At 38.8% G+C, this 23686-nt stretch overlaps 1 protein-coding gene across 3 annotated transcripts in view; it reads right to left on the bottom strand.

Annotated features, from left to right (window-relative positions):
• Positions 1–23686, bottom strand: part of Fmn1 (formin 1) — a 368173-nt gene that overhangs the window by 90978 nt on the left and 253509 nt on the right. For all 3 annotated transcript variants that reach the window (XM_026392750.2, XM_026392761.2, XM_026392768.2), the window contains one exon: positions 3393–3485. In XM_026392750.2, coding sequence (XP_026248535.2) covers positions 3393–3485 — 93 coding nt within the window. The remainder of the gene's footprint in view (positions 1–3392; positions 3486–23686) is intronic.

Genomic DNA, 23686 nt, shown 5'->3' with positions numbered 1-23686 from the left:
GCTTTTGGAATGTTAGTTAGAATGCATTTCTTAACAACAAAAAGCAAAGTGACATGCTCCCTAAGCCCCTCTGACACCAAAACAAAACAAAAACTCAACATGAATATGTCATTCCCATAGGTACTATTTTTCAATATTATCTATTGCCTTGCAATACACAAAATGGAGATTCTTTATCAAGTCTTATTGTCACTCTCTGCTCCTTTTTGGTCATGAGTGTTCCCTACCTGCCCGGTGACCTGGCCACACCATTCCCCATATATATCGGGTCTTGCATCCTTCTGAGATGTGCAGTGTTTTTCTCTGTCTGGAATGTCCTTTATAACTGTTTGCTGAGAATTCCTAACCCTAAATGTCCTCAACAGGGTGTTACTGGTGCTTACCACAGGGAATACAGGATGATGTGAGAAGGTGATCTGCTCCCCCACGGGATCTAGCATATAGTTACACTCGGTGAATACTGTCATTGTCATCAATATCACCATCTTCTTTAAGTTTGAACAGAGTGTTTCCTTTGCTGAAAGTCTTTCCTGACATACCCTGGAAGCATGGGTCATTTTTACTTTCTGATTTTACATGCCTAATAATAGTATCACTTCAACTCCACAATGCATGGGATTTTCACCTTTCAGCATTTCTGATGTTGGGGTACATCTCATAATCTGCACATCCTGGCTTAATTGGCAACAATCTTTCTTCCTTGGTAGGAGATGCAATAATGGTGTTGCTTATAATGAATGGGGCCTTAGATGGAATACTACACTTAAACTGTCATAAAACTTTGATTATCAAGGGAGAATAATGCATATTTGTGATAGGTAGAGAATCCTACAATTTCTATGAATCACTGGAAAACCCACATTAAAAAGGAACTACTATTTGGTACTCCAAATAGTACCCAAGAGAAATTCTATTTGTGTGTACTGCAACTTGGCAAAACCCTAGCCCCTTAACTGTATCACAATGCTATCAATTATGTATTTCTTAACTGCAGAGGAATGGTCTGAAGTGGCAGCATGCCCTTGCCAAAGTAGTTCTAATTGGCCACCAAACAATGGCTGGACCCAGCTTGAAAGTGAGTGTGGGGCTAGTCTGCGAGACTCTGCACCTTAGTAATGAGGTTGAGAAGGCACAGAAAGAATATGAAGAGGAGAGTGCAGGAATGAGAGAAGGAAGGCCCAGGGACCATGTTTATGCACTTTCCCATAGAAATATTATATAAATCACAACAGAGTTTTACATTTTTCTAGTAGCTACACTTAAAACAGAGAAATTAACTTCAGCAACACATTTTATTTAATCTAATATATCCCAAACCATTATCACTTTACCTTGCAATCAATATATAAAAAAAAACAGAAATGAAATATTTTTACATGATTTTTATAAATCTGGTCCTTGGATTAGGCACATTTAAATTGCACAACAGCCACATGTGGTTAGTGTCTACCCTATCAGACATTCTGATTCCAGACTGCTGTTTCTACACATTCAGTTAATAAGGTCATACTGACAGGCTATTTCCACGGTGGACTGATTGTGTTCAATGATAGATCTTCTCATAATAAGACAGTACTTGGGACAGGATCAAGGAGAATAATTGACCTTAGTATTCCCAGGGCCTTGAATATGGGAGGCTCTGCATGTTTATCTTTGACTATACATTAAAAATGAACTAAGGTTGACAATGGTGGTTCTCAATTTGAGATCCACATTGGAATCACTTGATGAATAAAAACATCGGTCTCACCCATGGAGATGCTGGTGGTAGATCTGGTTTGTTCTGGGTATCTAATTTTTTTTTTTTAAATCTATCCCTGACTTTAGTGCACAGTAGCATTAAGAACATGGCTCTCAGGCTTTCTTAGAACAGCCCTTGTTTCCCTGATCAGAAGTTTCTTGAAAAACTTAGCAGAATCAAGGTTCTACACCTATTCATATTCATCCCTTTCAACAAAAGAATACAATTTACAAAATAAGTGTTTTAAGATGTGAGCTGGTTTGAAGAGGAGGGACTCTAAGGTCATTAAAGCATACAGGCAGATAAAAACCCCAATATACACATTGTAGAATTTTCCAGATAGGCAATAACAGCAGTTAAAAATAAGAATGGAATCCAAGTACACATAAGCCTCATTTCAAGTTAATTCTACATATATTGAACAGACATTATGAAGTGGTCAGCAAAGGAAAACATTTCATGCTTTTCTTAAGGCCATTTAGGTTAAATTTACCTGGTAAAATTATAAAGCAATGCATTTCCTTTAATAAGTCACACACACAAACACTTAAAGTCACACAGCCCATATGTTGGTATCATGGTATGCTCTCAGTATAGTACTGAGCCTGATCACAATACCCCCCCCCCCATCACATATAACATTTAGCAGTGGCCAACTCTGATTTCCGCTTCAACAAAATAACCCCTCATTACAGAGGAGGGAGCAATGATCTATGCACAAAGGGAGCATCTGGGATGGAGTTCTTCTGACTCATGGGCTGAGAATTTCCCTGCCAATTCCCAAAGTGGTTTGGCCATACTTTGTGAATTCACTCTGCCTAACAGTCTTTTGTTGATGGTGTGGTATCATGTGGCCTTATGCAATAATAGAAACAGCATGTTGAGATATCCCCAAAGTTTCCTATGTGCATTTCCTCTGGCTTTCGAGTAAAGAAAATGCTCCAACCAAACATTCCACACTTATATTTCTTTCACATCTTAAGTTGAAATTGAGAAATTAAAATAAGAAATACCTAAATTCATGTTCATGGACTTTGGTCAACAAAAGCTCCCTAAGCCTAACAAAGCTGTGGAGGAAGGAACAGAACCTGCTAAGATTTCTTAGTATGTGTTGTTGCCTCCTGCTTATTGCTTCCATCTACTACAACCCAAAGGGTCAAAGAGTGCCAAGTGATTGGATATATCACATTCACTGGGCCTCAGCCTCCCCCTTTGAAAAGCAATGAAAATACAACACTAGTTTCAAAGTTGCTATACTCTTAAACCAGGAAGATAATTACCACCCACTTGTGACAGCTGGCCACAAACCTGAGATGCATGACTATGTAAACCTTGCAGGTGAGTTGCTTGTCAGTTAACATGTACTGAGGATCCCCTTGATCTCCATGGAGAGACAAAAAATCTTTGCTCTCAAAAAATTTACAAAAATAACAATAACAATAAAGGATTTAAAACATTAAACAGTCTTGAAAGGTGACACAAAAGCTATAAGAACATTCCATCTACGCTGAGAGTGTAACCACCCTGGGAAGATTGACTAAAGGAATCACTGGGGCTGGTGGTGGGATAGAAATGGCAGAGGCCCTCAGCAAAAGATCCATGAGGTGAAGGATGTTGTAAGCATGTATGTATGGCTGACAAAGCCTCCTACCTTTCTGGAAGAACTCCTCCAGCTTGTCCTTGAAAGGCTGAAGATACTCCTTGGGGGACTCCTTGCACACCACCATCATCTGCTTCTCACTTGCTGTAAAGAGAAGTGTAGAATTAGACTACCTCAAGAATTCACATTTTCTGAGCTCCTTCTAGAAGCCAAGGGCCTGTGCTTTGCACTCAGACATCAAGTGTGTAGACTCCTTGCCAATCACTTTTTATCCAAATTCCAGGGGGAAAAAAATAAGGAGTTCATCCTATACCTGTTTTTAAGAACAAGCAAATGTATCACATTCAATTTTCTTCTTAGATACCCATAAAAATCTCTGACCTGGAACAGGTAAAATATTCTACCTTTTGCTTTCCCCAAAATAAAGCAGCAAAAACTATTTAAGGACTTAAGCCAGGGTATTAAGGACCCTGACCTTCTTTAGATTCATACTCCAAAGTAGAAATTAAAATAGATTTTGTAGAAGTTTTCAGGCATTCAAGTTGCCTGTAACCACCAAATTAGTGATTTCTCAGGGTAACATACACATCTCAACATCAGAACTAAGCTCAGGTGAGGAAGGACACTGTCTGTCCTTAATGCTTCCCACCTACCCTTTCTGTTAATATTCTACTAATATATGTGAAATAATTTTATGTGATTTACTTCAGAGAGATTATCTAGAATTCATAATCAAATTGCCTCAAACTGGAGAGTTCTGATTTGAGTAGATGGAAACCAAAATCTAGAATTCACCATCACAAAAGCCAGTGACCCAGGTAAGAGGCATCTCCTCAAGGTTTTTATATGTTCAGGTCAGTTGTAGAAATGTACTGGGGAAAGAAAGTCTGCATTTCTCAAAGCTAGAACTAAGTCATGACCAGTTTTGTCTTTTGATCATGGTCAGGAATTACTGGTAAGTGCTCATCTAAGAAACCACATTAAAGCCTTGCATTTTTACCATAAAGAAATCATGTCACCTAGTTTATAAAATGAACAAACATGTACTCCAGATCCTGAAACAACTTACAAATACAAAGATAAGTCATTTTGGAAGGAAGGTATAGGGAAGGGAACTTTACGCTGGGGAAAACACTAATCAATAATTTGATGTTTTCAGAACTAGTGTCCCAGAACATTTTCTACAGGCAAAGTAACAAACATGTCAGTACAGAAGCACAGAAAATGCAAAGGCCCACTCAAAGTGTCCTTTGAAAGTAGGTATATGACACTTGTCATTTGCAACATTGATAACCAGATTGTAGAAATCCTGGACAACTCTGGGAGACTGGAAGAGATCGAAGCACGGTCTAAGGGAATCCTTTGTCATTTTCTGAGTCGAGTTCAGAAGAAACTGCATTCTCGGAGGTACCCAGGGATTTATCCTATGATAAGACTTCTGGATCACAGAACACAAATACCTAAATTCAGGCTGTGTCTATTGATGATATTACTTTCCAAAAGTTTTAAAGAGAGCTTATTTATAATATTTGCCATTATTCTGACAACTATTCCAATGATATTTAGGAAGTCCTGTCCATTGGAATGTAAACACTGATTTTCTTTTTGAAAATGACCTACCAAAGTGAAAAATACAAATTCTACTTTGGGACAAATGAGAAAAAATTTCCTTAAAACCAGCCAAAATGTCATTTCAAAATATTTGTTTTTATGCTTTTATCTTTTTAAGCTTATTTGTCTTCTCAACTATAGCTATATTATAACTTCTCTTATTATTATGAGATTTCCTTTTAGCTCCTTCCAAGTAGATGGATTTTGTGGCCAAATGGCAAGTACATCCTTCTTACCATTTTTCTTTTGTTGAAACAGGGATTTGTTATGGTTTGGATATGAGGTGTCCCCCAAAAGCTCACACGTGAATGAGACAATGTTAGAAGTTTCAGAGGAGAAATTATTGGCTTGTATGGGTCTTAACCCAATCAGTGAATTAATCACTGATAGGAATAACTGAGTGGTAACTAGAGGCAGGAGGGGTGTGGCTGGAGGACATGGTTAATTGGGGGTGTGGCTATTGGGTATATATTATGTATCTGGAGCTTGATGATCACCATGATGTGAGCTGCTTCCCTCTGTCACACTATTCCTCCATGATCTTCTGCCTCACCTTCAACCCCGAGGAATGGAGCTGGACTTCTATGGACTAAGACCTCTGAAACCCTAGGTCCTTAAATAAACTCTTCCTCCTTAAAGTTGTGCTGGTCGGATCCTTTAGTCACAGCAGTGAAAAAGCTGACTAAAACAGGGTGTGACCTCAGAGAAGAGAAAGAGGGAGAAGGAGTTGGTAGAATGGGAACATACTTTGGAGATGAACAAATAGGTCTTGCTGATGCATTCAACTAGGGCTGAGGGACAGGGAAGGGTAAAGATGAGCAGGGGTGGCTTATACTGCCATTTACTGACATGGTGAAGAGTGGGGAAAGTATCTTTTTGTTCTTGTTCATTTGTTCCTTCTCTCTCTCTCTCTCTCTCTCTCTCTCTCTCTCTCTCTCCCTCTCCCTCACTCTCTCTCTCAGGGGGAAGACATCAAGAGTTAACTTGGAGCTTTTTAAGGTTTCCTCTGGTCTCTATAAATTATGAGGAAAGATTATTTCCTAAAAATTCAAAGAAAATATAATGATTGGCTCTCATTGCCAATTCAATTAAATTCAAACTTCCCAAGTCTGGGATTTCAGGCCCAGCTTTCAATTCTATTTCTCACATGTATTAGACCAACCACAACCAAACCATTCAATGTTTCCTAAGTGTACTGATCAAACAATGTTTCTGATTCCATGTCTCCATTTATGTCTTCATTTACCTCACACATAACTCTCCACATAGCCTTATTCATCCTAAAAAGTCTGAGATCCACCATTTCTCATAAGGCCTCTTCCAATTCAGTTTTCATATCTTTAAAGCATTTATAGTATCTTCTGTATAATGCTTATATTTACCTTTAATTACATTTTTTCATGTGCTTACATTAATACCTGAGAAATTATTAGGCAGGTTTCACCTACTTATCCCCAAATTTCTCTAGAGGGGTCTATGCATCTGGCCACAGCATCAGATTTCCACACCTTAACTAGATTCTTATGTGGGAAAAGGCTAAACAAAATTAGCATGGTTGACCCAGATGCAGAGCAGGCTTTCCAGGGTCACAGTGTGACTTGCTTGTCTCTTCACTCCTGCCTTCCTTTCCTCCAGGAGATGTGGCAAGGGTCTCAGTCTCTTCGCTTGTCAAGCACCTTGGGGTGTCCCAATCTTGTGTGAAAGGGATTAGTGAATTTTAAGTACCCAAGCAATGTCTACCACTTCACTGGTGAGGCATAAGCAAGGCAGCCAAAGATCACCATCCTGACTTTGAAAGACTTCTACTTTGAAAAATCAGCACTTCTCAATGAACTTTCATGGCAACATAAATTTTCTCATGTTATTCAGCTATGACTGAGAACACAGGTAGCCATATTTAAAGGAAATCAGAATTTCTCATAAATTAGTCCTTTAAATTCTTTAATCCTCAAATGCAAACAGAGCAATTTCCAATATTATGCAAATTCCAATAATTCTATTTTTATAAGACTATTTTTCATGAACACCAATAACATGAGGCTTACCTGCAAATTAGTAATAGGAAATAATTGAAGCCATGCCAATAATGCCTTCAAAGTGACTTCTCCCCAGCCACAGAAAAGCCAAAGGCAGAGCTCATTTCCCCAATTACCAAAACAAAACTTCCACTTTTGCCTGAATTAAAAGGGCTGATCGCTTCAGCTTTCCTGTTGTCCTGTGATGACAGAACCCATGGGGAGCCCATCAAAATGTTCAAATTTTATGAGACCATAGCATGGGGTGGTAAAGGGTTTGTACTTAGATCAAGACCTACCTGGGCTCAGGTTGGCTGTGGCTTCTTTTTCTCATCTGAAAAATGAGGAGCCCTCTCCCCCAGGTATGATATGAGAATTAAGTGAGATAGTGCATGTGATGTGTGCAGAATGTTTGGTACTAGGAAGCAGGCTCATAAATATTATTTGTTATTTTTACGATTTAGTAAAATTGGTTGGGAAACATGTCATGGCCAGAACAGCAGGAGAGTCAGGGCTTTGGGGATTATGTGCTACAGATGCTGTGCATTCTATTTACGGAAATACGTCATAGTGAAAATCTTTTGTTTAGAATATAGGGATAATGGTTTTCATTCCCTTGCTGAAATTCAGTGAGATCACTGAAGAATGCAGGCCAACTCCTAGGGAAAGATGAAGCAAAATGTGAAACAAGCCCCTTGGGCCTCTGAGCTACTCAGTTAGAAACTGAAACCAGGACCCATGGCAGCAGCTCCACTGCTGTGCTTGGAGGTCCTCTCCATGCCCCCACGGGTTGGGACTCTCATGTGGCCTATTAGAATTAAGCTTCTCCATACAATCAAAGGGGGAGAGCCGCCCTTCAACCATCTCCGCTGGTCGCATGTTCCGGTGGCCAGGCAGCTCATCCACTTCCATTTATTAACTTGGCTTATTTGAGAAGCTTTCTAGTGGACAAATGAAAGACCTGAAGACTAATTAATGATGACACTGGAGACTGCCAGTGCATAAAGGAGAGAGGTCATGGACACTCCACTAATGCTGGTCATTGTCCAACTGGAAGACTCCTGGAAAATGCTGCTAGACCACCAACGCTGCTCCAGACACAGGCTGTGCCCCGCGTTTCAAGGTCAAAAGCCATAGCCACTCCAGCTTCTTTTATTTTCATCTCTACACAATTTTTGACTATCAAATAGATATTAGTTTCTAAAGTTCGCTACTAATAAGTAATCCTTATGAGAGAACAAATATTAGAATACCAAATGCGATAATGAAGAGTAAATTGAGAAAGTCCTGATTTAAAGGTTAAAACGCTGTGAAATGTTTTGGTAGAAGAGATGACGCAGCCTTAATGTTTCAAGATTCCAGATGTCAGGTTTATAAGGTCACACACATGTTTATCTATTGTTTATTTTTGACCCCAAGAACAAAGGAATAAAATTTACTGAGCCATTTTGAAAGCAAGATAGGAGAATACAGAGGCAAGACTCCAATATAATTAATCAAAATCTAATACCCATCTAATCTCTTTAATAGATCAAATGTATAAAAGAAATTGTTAAGAAGGCCAGAGCATATTTCCTTTCCTATAAGTTGAAGGACCTATAGGCTCACTTAAATCAGAATTTTTCCCCCATTGTTAAGGACTGAATCCAGAACCTCTCAAAGTCAGAACCCATTTTTATCTAAGCTCTTTGCTTTTCTAATATGGAATCCACTCTTCTCTCTGCTTACCTCGTTCCCACCCTACCCTTCCATGGTCCTGTGCCACATCTACTTCTTCCTCAGTTGTACAAGACCCTTGTCCTTTACACAAGCTCCATGCTCAAAGCACAACCATAGAGGATTGTTGCAGCAACAGAGAGAACTATTTGATTGCAGCGAATTTTTGTCTTGTATCAGTGGGCTTCAAGTGAGACACACAACTCAGATTCAGACTGTCAAGGGCCTAGGAAGTTCATTAAGGAGTTTATCATAAAGGGGTTCATTCAGGAAATACATCAACTAAACAAATACCTGTTGAGTGTAGACAACCTACCACAAACTGAACCAGGTACTGGGGATATGGCAGTGAAGGAAACAGACTGGCACCTCTCCTCAGACAATGTAGCAGACAATGGGTCACCCATACTTCTCACTGGCTATGGCACACAGTAAATTTTGCTCCTTGTAATATGAACTGAAGCAAACATGTGAGTGATTTCTTTCCTTCTATCTCTACACCTTTACTCTCATCTTTATCATTCAGTTCAAGGCAATACCAAGAAATTCAATATTATAAAATACTAAAATAAAAACAGCTATATTTTACTTTGGCCAGGACCAATTCAAGAACTTCTATGGATGGATTAAAATCATATTAAAAAATATTAGATTCTTCATTTGCATATTAAAGGTTGGCAAAAAGGCAAATGTACTATTTTGTAGCTGTCTTATATATATACTGTTTTTTTTTATAAAGGCCACATAGAAAATGTCAAGTAAAGGGAGAGTTCCAATTAACTTAAGTAAAAACAAATGACAGAACCTTAAAATAAAAAGCACATATTTCATGTTCTGAGGGGTTTTTAAAGCATGGCATGGTAAGATAGTGAATGGCATTACAGTTATCAGCAATTCTGGGGTGAGAATGGTGGGCAGGGGCAAAAGGAAACATTTATTCTGGGAAAATACTACACTGAATAAATTTTGAAGGGGACCGCTAGACCCCTTTTATGCCAAATAGCTCTCCAAAGCCCAAGAAAGTATTACGCAGAATAGATTTTGAAGGGGACCACTAGACCCTCTAGACTATTTGGTATGGTATTTTATGCCAAATAGCTCTTCAAAGCCCAAATTACTGGGCTTAAATTGGACAACTGTGCATTAATGGCGCATTTGTAGAGAACATGCATGCAACCAAAGGGATTCTTTCTCTAACTTTGGTCTGAGTATTTAGCCAATATCATTGTCCAAATTATTTCTAAGAAGTATTCATCCAAAGGCAAGCATTTGGGCATGGAGGCACACAGCTTTAATCCCAACTGTTTAGGAGGCTGAGGCAGGAGGATCTCAAGTTTAAATCCAGCCTCAAATACTTAGTGTGGCCCTAAACAACTCACAAGACCCTGTCTCTAAATAAAATATAAAAGAGAGCCAGAGATGTAGCTCAGTGGTTAAGTGCCCCTGGGTTTGATCCATGGTACAAAACAAATAAATTGAGAAAGAGAGAGAGAGATAGAGATAGAGATAGAGATAGAGATAGAGAGAGAGAGAGAGAGAGAGAAGCATTTGTATTTAAATTGGTTAAAAAGCTTCAACAGTTATCTGTATATTAGGGGTTAAAACAGAAGCATTAGACACATGGTACTTGGGTCAGAATGTTATCTCAGAATAAATCTGTAAATACATAGATGTATTTACAAATACAAGTGTCACTTTATGTCTGTACATACATAGTGTCTATCCCCCAAAAGCTAAGTAAAACACTCTGCTAAGTTACTAGAGCTTTGGCAGATTCCAAAAAGTATAAATAACTTGAAGATTCACAAGCTGGCAAATGGATAAATAGAATGTACTTTAAATATACACCGAATATTATTTGGCCATACAAAGGAATGAAGTCATACTATTACTTGGATAAGCCCCGATTATGATAAGTAAAAACATTATAAGTAAAAGAAGACAATCACAAGGACCACATATTATATTAGTCTACTTCAATGAAGTGTCCAGAATAGATAAATCTATAGCAACAGAGTAGACTAGTGGTTGCCTGAAGCTAGGAGAGGAAGAGGCAGAAAGGGAGAGACCAGGGTACTGGCCGAGGGGTGCAAGGTATGTTTTCAGAGTACTGAAATGTTTCTAAAAGTGATGATGGCTGACAACTCTGTGAAAATACCAAAGTAACTGAACTGCATACTTTAAATGGGTGAATTATTTAGAATGTGATTTCATCTCAAAAATCTGCCAAAAAAGATTAGTAAAAACTCATACAAACTGGAACTATAATAAACTGATAGTTTCACATTGGAACGAAAGGAAAGACATGCATCTGGGCTCCTTTTATAAGGTAAATTTTTAAATGTTATGTGCAACTATTCTTCATCATAACAGTTATTTACTAAGCTGTGGATCTGAAGTAAGAGATGGATTTGAGATGTACATGCACTTGAGAAATCAAACACAGACTATCTTCAAAAGGTAACAGCGAGTATTACCAAAATAAGTGTCCTACTAAACTACCCAGCATTGACAAGAGAAATATAAAAAAGACATTTAAAGTTTTGTTTTAAAAATGTAAAATAACAGCTTTGGAGCAATCTTAATTGTGGGAAAAAAGCCATGAATATGAATATATCTATATATACACATTTAGACATAAACATGAAAAACTGATACATTAGAAAAATTACCTCTTTAAACTACTCTTTTTTTAAAAAAACATATTTTTTAGTTGTAGTTGGACACAATACCCTTATTTTATTTTTTTATGTTTATGTGGTGCTGAGGATCGAATCCAGGTCCTTGCACGTCTAGGCAAGTGCTCTACCATTGAGCCACAACCCCAGCTCTTTAAACTACTCTTAATCTATTGATATATTTATTTATTCTTAGTTTTCTCTATCCTTTATTGTCTGGGAAAATTATTTAATACCTTTTGGACTTTGAGTTTCTTGATACATATGATCTTCTGAAAACTAACACATATATAAAAAATCATTTTGTGTACTGAACAGTAAGATGCTACCTAAAATATTCATTATTGATTTAAAATATTCATATAGTAGAAAGACTGGATAGTTGTTCATGATTCCATTCTTCTAGTTTCCAAGAACAGCTAGCAATAATGGTTCCACAAACTCTTTGAATAACTGGCAGTCTTAATACTTATGAGTTTCATAAGCAAATAAGCATATTATGAATGGGCTTATCCCTTACAAGTCAAATCATCTTTTAAAAATTGCTGGTAATCACTTTTTATGTTTCTCACTCCTTGACCCATTGATATTTACTTCACACCCAATTCTGATACCACAAAAACACCCCAAAGTCACTAATTAACCCACCCTCTGGTCAGTGTCCTGTTTTTGAGTCTCCTGTGAGTTGGTTCCACTGTGCTGCTTCCTCTTTCTCAGGTTCTGTGTCCTCCACTCTGGATGTGACCTCTATCTGAAGGCTCTCCCTCCTTTGCAGCTGCAGCCTTCTATACTGTTACTACATGTTTGTATTCTTTGGGGGTTTGGTATAAACATTTTTTCTCCTCCCACCCTTGTTCTCTCTTGAGACAATCTCTTCCAGGTGAACTCTTCAGTGATCTTCTTAGGATGTGCCTTCCAAGGCACATTTCTAGCCCAGAGTTGCCCCCCAACCAAGAGCTCTGACATTCCTTACACCTCTCCGTACTGCCACAGTACCTTCCTATTTTTCCCACGTTCACCCTTGCTTTCTGATTTGTTGTCCGCATCTGAGTCAAAGTGACCTTTACAACACTCATTATGAGTCTTCTGCCTAAATCCTCCAATGGCTTTCATTACTTTTTAGAGATTGTTCCCAATCCCTCAAATGGTCTACCAGGCCCTCCATGGGCTGGGCCCACCTGCCTCCCAGCCTTAGCCCTGCCCACACTAGCCTGCTCTCATGTTCTCAGTCATGCTCAATTCCTCCCCACCATCTCTGCCTGGACTTTCTCCTTCAACCTCTAGTCACTAGTGGTGAGTCATCAGATAGACCTCCTCTCAAAGTCTTTTTGGGGGATTTCTTTTGGACCCTCCAATCTATACTAATGAGGTCTCTCTCCTCTGTTACAAAGTTACAGCACTGTATAATTTTCATCTTGTTATTATACTGTAGTATCCATGATTATTTTATTATTTCTACCGTTAAGCAGAAACATACAGTTTCTGCTTACTGTGAAATCTCCAGCATCTGCTACAGTGTCAAGTCCAGGAAAGACCTGTGAGTCTTTTATAAATAATGAATATTTTATAAATAAATGAATATACTACCAAATAAAGGGAGAGAAACTTATCCACATGCAGTACTGGATGCATATTGAACAATTCAGCTCTGATTTTAGAGAGTAGTTGCCTCTTTCCCCAGAGGAAATCCAATAATTTTAATATAATAAAATAAATTTTTTCTAGTAGGTGTATATATGTATACACACACACACATATATACACAAAGATACAGGAACAATCTTTCTCTCCATTTTGTATTGTACATGTGTATTAATTTATTTTGCTAAAACGCAGGTGGATAGAGGGGGTCAGAAAAAAACACAAGGAGACTGAATACCATACCACTTTCACTCACATTCATTAATCCAGATAACATATTTTTTAATTGCAAAAGCTAGATTAAAAAATCTTAGAATAGCCATTATTGGAAGAGTCATTATTAGACACAAAAATCTTTGACAAATTCTTGTAGTCAAGCACTCCACCATTTCCACATGAGTGCTTGGGCAGGTGTTACCTAATTCTTAGCTTTAAGGAAAAGAGATGCTATCTTTCACAAAAGAGGGAGAAGTTTGGATCTCTGTAAGAGGGGAGATGGATACAGAGAGACAAGGAGGACAGCTTTGTCAAACCTTTAGAACTCACACTGCTTGGTGCAGGTGTGGAACATGAAAGAAGGGCTGAATTTTGAGTTTGGACCTGGTACAGAACAAAGACACCTCACAAGGGGGCAGAGGTTCTACCTGTATCCCTCCAATGCTCTTTCTTTAGAATCTTCTGAATAGCTTTATTTCTGTGGATATGAGATATTGAAATAAATTGCTCTACGATTGCCCTACTGTGAGTACTTATAGGTTGCAAATATACCCACACTCAAAATATTTATTAAGTACCTGCTATATGCCATTGTGCCAAACATTGGGGAGAAGTATATAATGAGACCTGTATTTCTGCTCTAAAAATGTCAGTAGTTCATAGTCTAGCAACAGTAAGAAACAAGGAAATCCAATAATTTTAATATAATAAAATAAAATTATAACATAACATGGTGTCATGGTACACTGGGTAGGGATGTCCATTTCATGCAGAGCTGTGGATTTGTGGCCAGGGAAGGTTGTTCAGAAAAGACAACTTAAGAGTTGTCTTGAAAAAGTCAAAGGGAGTGAAGGAAGGGGAAGTTGCTCAAGGAAGAAGAAATACCATGAGTAAAATAGGAAGGCATTACATGGGTCATTTGGGGTACATGAAGTGGTACAGTGTGCCTAGAGGTCACCAAGGACTCGTGGACATAAAATTGGTATTTAAAGACAGAGCAAATGGTGAACTGCCATGGGGAGAAGGGACCCAGAGATGAGAAGGGGTGCAGGACGAACTCTAAGGCATGCAGGCCATGGAGGCCATGGAGGAGAGGCCAGCAACTGATGGAGAATGAGTTGGTAAGGAGAAAAGAAGGATGTGGAGTTATGTGATCTGAGGGGGAAACAGTAGGCAAGGAAGAAGAGCAGTCAGCTCTGTGCAATACTGTTCAAAGTAAAAGAAGATAAAGGCAAAGAAATGACCACTGCTTCAAGCAACATGGAGGTCACTGGTGAGCTCAAGAGCAGCTCCAGGTAAGTGAAAGTGGAGGAAGGAAATCAAGTTGGAGCCTGTAGCCATGTGTTTAAGTTAAGCTAGAACAGCAAAATGGGGAAGTAGGAGAAGTTGGGATAGCTCCAGTTCTCCCTATCAAGTATTACAGATTTAAAAAAAAAAAAAAAAAAGGCTAGGGAGGGGTAAATTTTTTGGTGATTTTGAAATTGAACCAGTTCTTTTTTTCCTGGGATATTTTAGATGCAGTAGCCTTTGGGGTAGCAGGACTCATGAAAAAGAGTCCTTTTCTACTCCTTCAAGAAAATTCACAAACCTTCATCTCACAAAAATCATTCTGTACAAAAAGAGATTCCTCAGGTCCTAGGGTTACTTTGAATAAGGGCAGAAGAGGCATAGTCCCCTAGAGAGTGGGTGCCTCTTTCCCCAGAGGAATGTTGTGTAAAAATAAACCCACCAGGAAGCTTGAGCTCAGGGAATCCCATGATTCTGATTCACTCCACCGAGGGTGGCTGCCCAAGATCAAATGTACCTTAATGTCTCATGATTGTGAGTATTCTCCATGAAAAAATTTAAGCAGAAGTGACAGGGCTAAGTGAGGACATGCCAGTATGCTTTAGGACTTGGAAAGATTTGCAAAGCTGGGCCACTGACGAGAGCCTTTGCACGGTATTGTCTAAAGCACTGTTCATAGTACTCTCCTATCAAACATCATAGCTGAGTCAGAATTTCCACTGCAATGATTATGTGGTTATGGACGCAGCCTTGGTCTGCGAGACATTAGCATGAAAAATATTCATTAATCACCTACCCATGACTAGGCCTAAATATAAATGGATTGGACATGATTTGATTTATAGGGTGTTAACTGATCCAACCATTTATTAAAAAATATTCTTTGCATTGGTCCCCATGAAAATCATCACCATTGGAAGCTTTCCTTTGAAGATGATAATTCCAGAAAATCTTGTTAGAAAAGCATCTATTATTTCAAAAAGAAAGCATTATTATGAAGTATTTATTAACACTTTAACATAAACGTACTTCTAAGACAAAAGGATTTTAAGAAATAGCTAGGAAAGTTGTGTTATAATGGAAGCAAAATACACATTCATCAAGATTTTGGTATTGAGATTGACTGTATAATGGGAGGCCTCAGGCAAATAGCCCAAGCAGGAAGTTCCTAGACATCTAAGAGGAAGGAAACTCATCTTGGGGAGAAGGACCATAGTTAACTTCTAAAGGAATTATGAAGGCAACACATAGAGATTTGAAAACATCAAAAAAAAAAAAAAGGTACAGAATCATTAGTCACCGTACCATGATCAGAATACAGTCTCCATATATTTTTTAGTTTTATTTATTTATTTTTTTTGCCCTGCATCTAGGACTCTGCATCACAGCCCTGGATCCTCCATAATTGCCTTTACATATGATTTTACATGTTTATATTTGACAAGGAAATGCTTCCATTTTTATTCTTTCTGCTAATATTGCACGTATTCTTGCTCAGATTTACAAAAACTTACAAACATTGTGATTCACCGTCATATGAAACTTTTGTATGCACTGGATACACTTAATTCCCCTACAGTTGGGTAGGGAAGCCCTTTCTACCTTGTTCTGACAGTGTATCAGGCTGTGAGTCACATCCATTTCCACACAAACTAATTCTGAGTTCAGGATTTCTTCTTTGGGATACAAGAAGTGGAATTATGAAGAAAATAAGAAAGTTCTTTTTTCTCAATACACAGTAGCCAAACTGATTTGGGCATAACCAAGGGCAAAATTACAACGTGAATGAGGACGGGGTAGAGGGATTTTAAAAAATGAGAATGTGTCTTCTGTGTCTCTTTGTAGAGGTGGCTGGGTCACACAAGCTGGAGTGGTGCCTTGCCCCGGAGCCAGGCACGGTGGGCAATGTACTCAAAGTGATCGCTTTCCAGAATGGACAACTCAAGAAGTAACTTACTCAAGCATGGATGGGAACTGGTGATATGCAAAGGTTAATATAAAATAATCTGAATTGACCAGGACATAAAAGTAGGTTTGAGGTCTGTTCACGAAAGCAGCTTTTAAAAAAAAAAAAAAATTTCTTTTAGTTGTACACAGTGCCTTTATTTTTATTTATTTATTTATTTAGTTTTTTTTTAACCAAATGATTTATTTTTATTTTTTTTTTTTAGTCATACATGACAGCAATTATTTATTTATTTTTATGTGGTGCTAGGATCGAACCCAGGGCCTTGCATGCACCAGGCGAGTGCTCTACCTCTGAGCCACAACCCCAGCCCCACCCCACAAAAAAACCAGTTTTTTTTTAAAAGGCCCTAATGTATCACATTTAATTTAGATGTAAATTATGCTACTGTCAATATCAATGGAGCTAACTGAATTTGAGGGCTGTCTACAGATAAATCTGCATCAAAAGCTCAGATTTCTAAAGTACACGTAAGTATAATTAAATATATTTTTAAATATAATTTTAGGATGTTCACACTTGCTGATCAACAACATCAAGGAATGATCTGGAAGCATGATACAATCCAAGATATTTGAGAAGAATAGGTAGAACCTCCATTTTCGAGCGGTCCATGGAGTTCTACTTCAAGAAGTACACACACGCCATTAGTGAAACTCTGAGGTTGTTGATGGAATCACCAAAGGCAGAGCTGCACTTTCCAGAAGGGATGCTCACTCCCCCAGAAATCACACCTAAGGTAGAGCAAAACAGCTCTCTTACTGCTTAATTCGGGAAAATGATTTTCCTGTATGAATACTTTGGTAGCAAACACGTCTTCTGGAGTAAAAAAGCTTATTTGTGTGGCAATTCATATTTGAATTAGGCGACAGAATCTCTGCACATACAAATCCTAAAGGCAACAGGCTTGCCTCTGTATGATTCAAGGAAATCTGTAAAAGGCAGCAATGCTGATCTTAGAACTATTTTCCTTCCAGCAGAACAACAGCTGGCTACAAAGAGGCCAGTGATTAAGAAACACAAACTCATTTGCAAAAAGCAACCTGCATCCACACTGCTCAGTCAGGACAGCTGCAAGCTCTCCACGGTTTCTCTGACCTCTGAGCCCATTCTGTGTTTCAGCCCGTCCTGGTTAGTCACATCCACTGTAATTTTCTACTCTGGAAAGTGCTTATATCTAAATGGATCATGAGGAAATAAAGGAGAAAAGATGGAAAGACAGAAGGCGAAAAGAAAAAGGATGGAAAGTTATTTTAAAAACACAACCTAAACTGGTGGATGGATTCTGGTGTCTCATCTTGGCTACAGGAATTGCTGGCAAAGCTTGAAGTTGGCAATGAAAGCTAATCAGTTTGCCACTGTCTTCAGATTTAATGCAATATTTGGCTCAGACAATTTTAAAAATCCCCTATTCCAGCTAAAATATTTACACAGTCCTATGTGTCTCACTTAATGCCTGTTAAGCAATCGTCTTTTAAAACTCCACAGACACTTGTAAATCTGTCGGGAGAATTGTGGCCTATAAACAAGGCTTCACATAAAGAGAGCTGCATTGTCAATTTGCTGGGAGTTGGGATTCTTAAGACGTGTTTGAAAATAGAGTTGGAAGATCAGAAATAGTTTAGAGTGGGTAACAAAGTGGCCAATAGTCTTGCTTGTTGGACACTGTTAGTGGTATTAACGGGAAGCCTCCAGACACTGACCTCAGCTATTTAAAGCCATGCTCCCCTGTAAACCTGTCATTGATCCTACCTCACCCTTGAGTTATGACGCAGGGAGAGTTACTGGTCCAGCAGCCCATGGGAGCTTGTATCCCAGGCCATGTCTGGTTAGAGAGGATGACTTGGTGAAATCTTGAATAGGAAGCTATCTCACGGCTACATGTGATGCGCATGGTGTAAGTGTGTCAGGAAGGGTGAAGACTGTCAGAGGAAAGGGGGAATTCTGGGCAGAGCTGATGCTGGGAAGAAGAAGACAGCTACAATGAGGACAAACAGTATTCCTCTAAAGGAGGCTAAATAGAATAGATTCTGGAATGCTTAGTACATTCTCCAAAGTCTTTGGATCTGATGTTAATGAGCCTAAGAGATAAAATTTAAAGGCAAGGGAGGGCCATTCAAGCTCTCTCCTGCTGGCCTGAGGAGCCCCAGGAATCTCTCTCTTCAAGAAGAATCAGGTACTTATTACAATACTCAGTTATTTACCTGTTCATAGAAGATAAGCTTCCTTTTTAGTTTTGCCCCATTAAATTGAGGAGCCAATTGATTACGATTCTTTTACAATAGTGTTAAAGATGAAAATAATACATAAAATGTACATATCAGTTTAAAAACTCAACCCCAGCTTAAAATATTCTATTTTGGGCTCAGTGGAAATACAAGATATAGGTTCATCCTAGATTGAAAAGCATAATTAGGTATTTGTCATTCCAAGGTACATAATCTCTTGACACTGGAGGCAGCAAATATTCGTGAATTCTGTCCATGGGACCATGATCAGGAAGGGCTCTGAAATATTTTTGTGAATCTGCAACGCAGTACAGCTGGAGGGTGAGCTGTGTACCTTTCCCCCACTATCTGATTGGCAAGTGAGGTCACTGTTTAAAATTCGATGATGTTTTTAAAGACCATTAAAATGCTCCAGAAAAGCAATGTAAAAATGGAGTCCCACGAGCAGGTTCAGCACATTAGCCATTATGGATTTTCCTTTGGCATTTCCTCATTCTGTATGTTATTGCTCAGGGAATGTGACTGGCCTCGTGGCACCAGGCCATCCACTCTGACTTGCACATACTGTCATTCATCCCTGTGTCCAGCAAGTCCCTAAAACTATTCCAAGTTCTCAATCCATGATTAAAAGTAATTGCCCTTAAATGACCAAAAGTGTTTTAGATCTCAATGGACTTTCTGTTATTTCATTTTACTTCACATAAGACTCCTACAAGCTCACATCTGCCATTGTCCCCATTTTTAGATTAGGATAAGTAGTCACTGAGTTGGAATCTGGACCCGGGGGTGTCCAATACCCTGGTCTTGTGCCATCATGCCTCCTACCTTCATCATCTACAGGACAATTCTAGAAAAAAATGTGTGCCACCTGTGGAAGTTCCTCATGAACTGTCAGGAATCAGGCAGATGTAAGCTAAACATCACCAAATGCCACTGTAGGGATTCCTTCCTTTTAAATGGGAATAGGCTTATCAGGAGGTTAGGTTATTAAGTGGCATGGCAGAGACCGGAACCAGTAGTGACAGTTCCCAGGAAAGTCACACTGATCTTTCCATGAGTTCCTAAAGAATGGAGTTGCAATCCTTGCCCCCCATCCAAGAGCAACACTGATGCTAAAATCTGAGTCCTTGGGCAAAACTCCTACCCACCCTCTTTCCTCTGACTGAAGGTCTTTACCTTCACTCATTTGGTTGTCTGACATGAAAAGAATCCATTTGTGGACTGTGACTCTTCCTTAGAGTATAAGATACACAATTTACTTGGGCAGGAAAATAGTTTGACATTCACAAATCCACCCAGATATCTATTTCTGTAAAGAAAATGTTTCAGTGTGATACAAGTTTATGGTCCATAGCTTGAGCAACTGGCTTAGCAATGGAGACTTGAGTTATATGCTGGCTGGATGATCCTGGCCATACTGCTTCCCATCTCAGAGTTTCAGTTTTCTCAGTTGCATATGCCTGCCCTAGTCATATCAAAGGTTAAAGCTGTACACACAGATAAAGGATCATCATTAAGACCATATGAACAGGGCTGGGGTAGAGCGCTTGCCTTCCACATGTGAGGCACTGGGTTTGAGTCTCAGCACCACATAAAAATAAATATTGTGTCCATCATTAAAAAAAAATCTTTTAAAAAAACCCATATGAACACCTTTTTCTTTTCTTGAATGGCAAATATAGGACACCATTAATGAACTTGCTGAGATACTCCTCCATTTCTCCTTCCTGATTCTGATGGTAAGCTAAAAGCTGGCAGGTTGCTCCCTCAATTCCTGGGGCAATTCTTCCCATTACCAAGTAGAATCCTTACCAAGGGCATTTGTATTGTCTCCAAACCTTTTCTATCATTTATTATTTTTAATTGTATTTATATAATTTCATTACTTGATGGAAACTATACATAAATAACTGTGAAAAAGTACTATTTCTATAAGTGTAAATGAAAAAGATAAAAGATTGCAGATAAACATAGGCATGGGGATCAGTGGAGACTGGGGAGATATGGAACAGTGAGGTACTCAGGATTGAATCCTGGGATTGAAAAAGATATGGATGGAAAAACATTATGAAATACAAATGGAGTCTTGAGTTTAGAGTTAGTAAGTATCAATCCCAGTTTCTTGGTTTTGACATCTATAATCATAGCAATATGCCATATTAACAGTGGAGAAACTGGGTAAGAGCTATAATGAGAATTCCCTATACTAACTTTGCAAGAAAACCTGTGAGTATCTCCAAAAAAAGCATAATTCAGGAAAAGGTCTCATTCTTTCATCAAAAGACTGACAAAGAATGCTATATTTAACTGGCCTTAGAAGAAAAGATAAAGTGATACCAGAATCATTTTCTATGATTCCTAATTTTGGTCAAATTTTTTTCCATTTACTGACCACACTAGAAAGAGCTCTACTGCATAAAAATTACTTCTAAATGGTATCAATTCAAGAATATTTAAGTCATGAATTAATTAAACAGCAGATCATGAAACTCATTAATAAATAAAATACCTGAGGAGCTGGGGTTGAGGCTCAGTGGTAGAGTGCTTGCCTAGCATGTGTGAAGCACTGGGTTCAATCCTCAGCACCACAAAAAATAAATAAATAAAATACAGGTATTGTGTCAATCTACAACTGAAAAAATTTTTTTATATAAATATAATATCTGAGATCCAAGACTCATATAATTTTATGGTTGACTTTTATATTCTGTAAGTATTCAGGATTCCTAGAATTTTTAGTTCTTCTGATGGACTAAGTCTAGGAAGGAACAAAATAATCCTTACTAAATAAGGAAAATTGTAGAACACATTGAAGTAGCATAGCAATAATAATAATAATTGTAGAAACTCAGAGTGGGAATGTTCTTTCAAAATCATCTAGCAGCTATCCTTCTAAATGTGCTACCCTACCAACCCACCACAATCATCTTCTAATCCAGTAGGCAAAGGGCTTTGAATTTTTTCTTTGGACAGGTTTAAAGCTTTAAAGTCTATCTCTTGAAAGCTTTTATCCACTGATGCTTGTTTGATATCTATGGTTATAAGGAAGTAATATGATTTATTGTTAGTAGCAAAATTAGCACAATTATTTGAAGTTAGCTAATTCTACCCCTTATTCATTTTTCCATTCATTCATCCATGCAGAAATATTGAGTGAACACGTATATCATGGGTTCTGACTGGCACTGTATAGATAAATACTAACAAAGTCATATTAGATACCTGCCTACATGGAAAAGGTGGAAGAAGAGAGAAATTTTACAAATAAACAGGTAGAAATTAATAGCAACACACAGTTGGGGACTGTAATAGAGAGTCCCTATTCAAAGTGGCTGCTAAAGGCTGGATGCACAGGGAAGGCTGGAGGCAAGGGAGTAGCTGGGAGCCTCCTCCAGGCAGAAGAGTTTGTAGAAACTCAGAGTGGGAATCATCTAGCAGCTGTCCTTCTAAGGGTGCTACCCTACCAACCCACCACAATCATCTTCTAATCCAGTAGGCAGAGGGAGTAGCTGCTGCAGGGGTCCTAAGGCAGAAACAAGGTCACTGGGCTGGAACACAAAGAAGGCCTGTGTGGGTGGAGTTTAGTGGGAGGAGGGAATGGATGGAGGGAATGAGGCTGGAAAGGTGGAAGTGTCAAGGTAGAACTTGAATGGCAAGGATATGAGGTTGGATTTGGTCAAAATTACAATGAACACAAAATAGCAAGGTGCTTTGACCTGTCTGGTGAATGGACACTGGATTAAAGGGAGGGCAGGAGTGGATGCAGAGAAACCTGCTAGGAGTCCCTTATGGCCAAGTGAGGAGCAGGTAGTTCAGATGAGAAATACAGTGTGGAGATGGTAATGAGGAATGGACTCATGACACAATTTGAAGGTAAGTCAACAGGACCTGCTGAGGGACAGGAAGTCAACAGAAAGGCATAGGGGAATCAAAGGGTAAGTATTACCCATTTTACTTATATTCTGGCAAAGGGATTTCCTTCATATGATCCTGGTAAATCCTCTCAAAAGTCATTGGAGCAGAGATGCTGAGATGTGGGGGGATAAAACGACCTGCCCAAGCTTATAACAGCTTGTGACACAAGAATGTGACTCCAGGACTTCTGATTCAGACTTTTCCAAAACAGTAGCTTCTATTTTCATATTTTATGTTTCTGGTCAAAGGAAAAAACAAACAAAATAACTTCTGTTAATCATGCTGATTTATAATTGGCAGGTGGAAATACAGAGTGCAAATGAAGAGGAAGAAACCAGGACGACATAACTCACCCTTCCCACCTAGAGATGCCACAGTCACGGCTTCAAAGGAAAACTCTAACTTCTTCCATTAATTAACAGACGAATCAAGTTTCAGTTTCCGTATCCTCTCTCCCTTCTGTACAATTTGTCTTTGAAGGCGTTCCATTTGGGAAACGTGTGACCTTTACCCACCATGCTGCACTTAATTGAATGCTTTGCATCACAAGTCACCACGCTGTTCAGCATTTTACACCCACTGCCTTTCTGAAATACTTATCCCAGTTCCTTAAAGTCTGTTTTGTTGAAATCATTTCACAAAAATAAATCATATCAAAGTTTTTAAAAAATGATTTCTAAAACTTTGCTTGCGAAACTAAATATTTTTAACACCATGGCAACATGGTCAGGACTCTGGCTAATGTATCCAGTCTCGTACCAGAGTTCAGACTCGGTAAACTGCTGCCATGGGCAAATGGGCTGTGGAGGAGGAAAGAGCTAATAAATTAGGCATGGTCAATAATCATTCAAGTCGTGTCTTCTGGAGCTTCCTAAAAGGTGATGAATGAGCCCGATCTGCCCTAATGGACCAGCTCCCCCTTCTCCCTTCCAGGATGCACACTGCAAACTGCATGGTGCAGGAGTGAGGTTAAGCACCTCCAGCACCTGAGGAACTTCCCTGGACACCATCTCCACCGTCTTTCCTGGCCCAGCCAACACTCCTTTTAAGCTGGGCAGGGTAGAGAAGTCTG

This window comes from Urocitellus parryii, chromosome 6 (assembly GCF_045843805.1).
Source record: "Urocitellus parryii isolate mUroPar1 chromosome 6, mUroPar1.hap1, whole genome shotgun sequence".
In the NCBI taxonomy this organism is placed as follows: domain Eukaryota; kingdom Metazoa; phylum Chordata; class Mammalia; order Rodentia; family Sciuridae; genus Urocitellus; species Urocitellus parryii.
The sequence above is the reverse complement of the archived record's forward strand: the minus strand, read 5'-3'. Positions and strand labels throughout refer to the sequence as shown.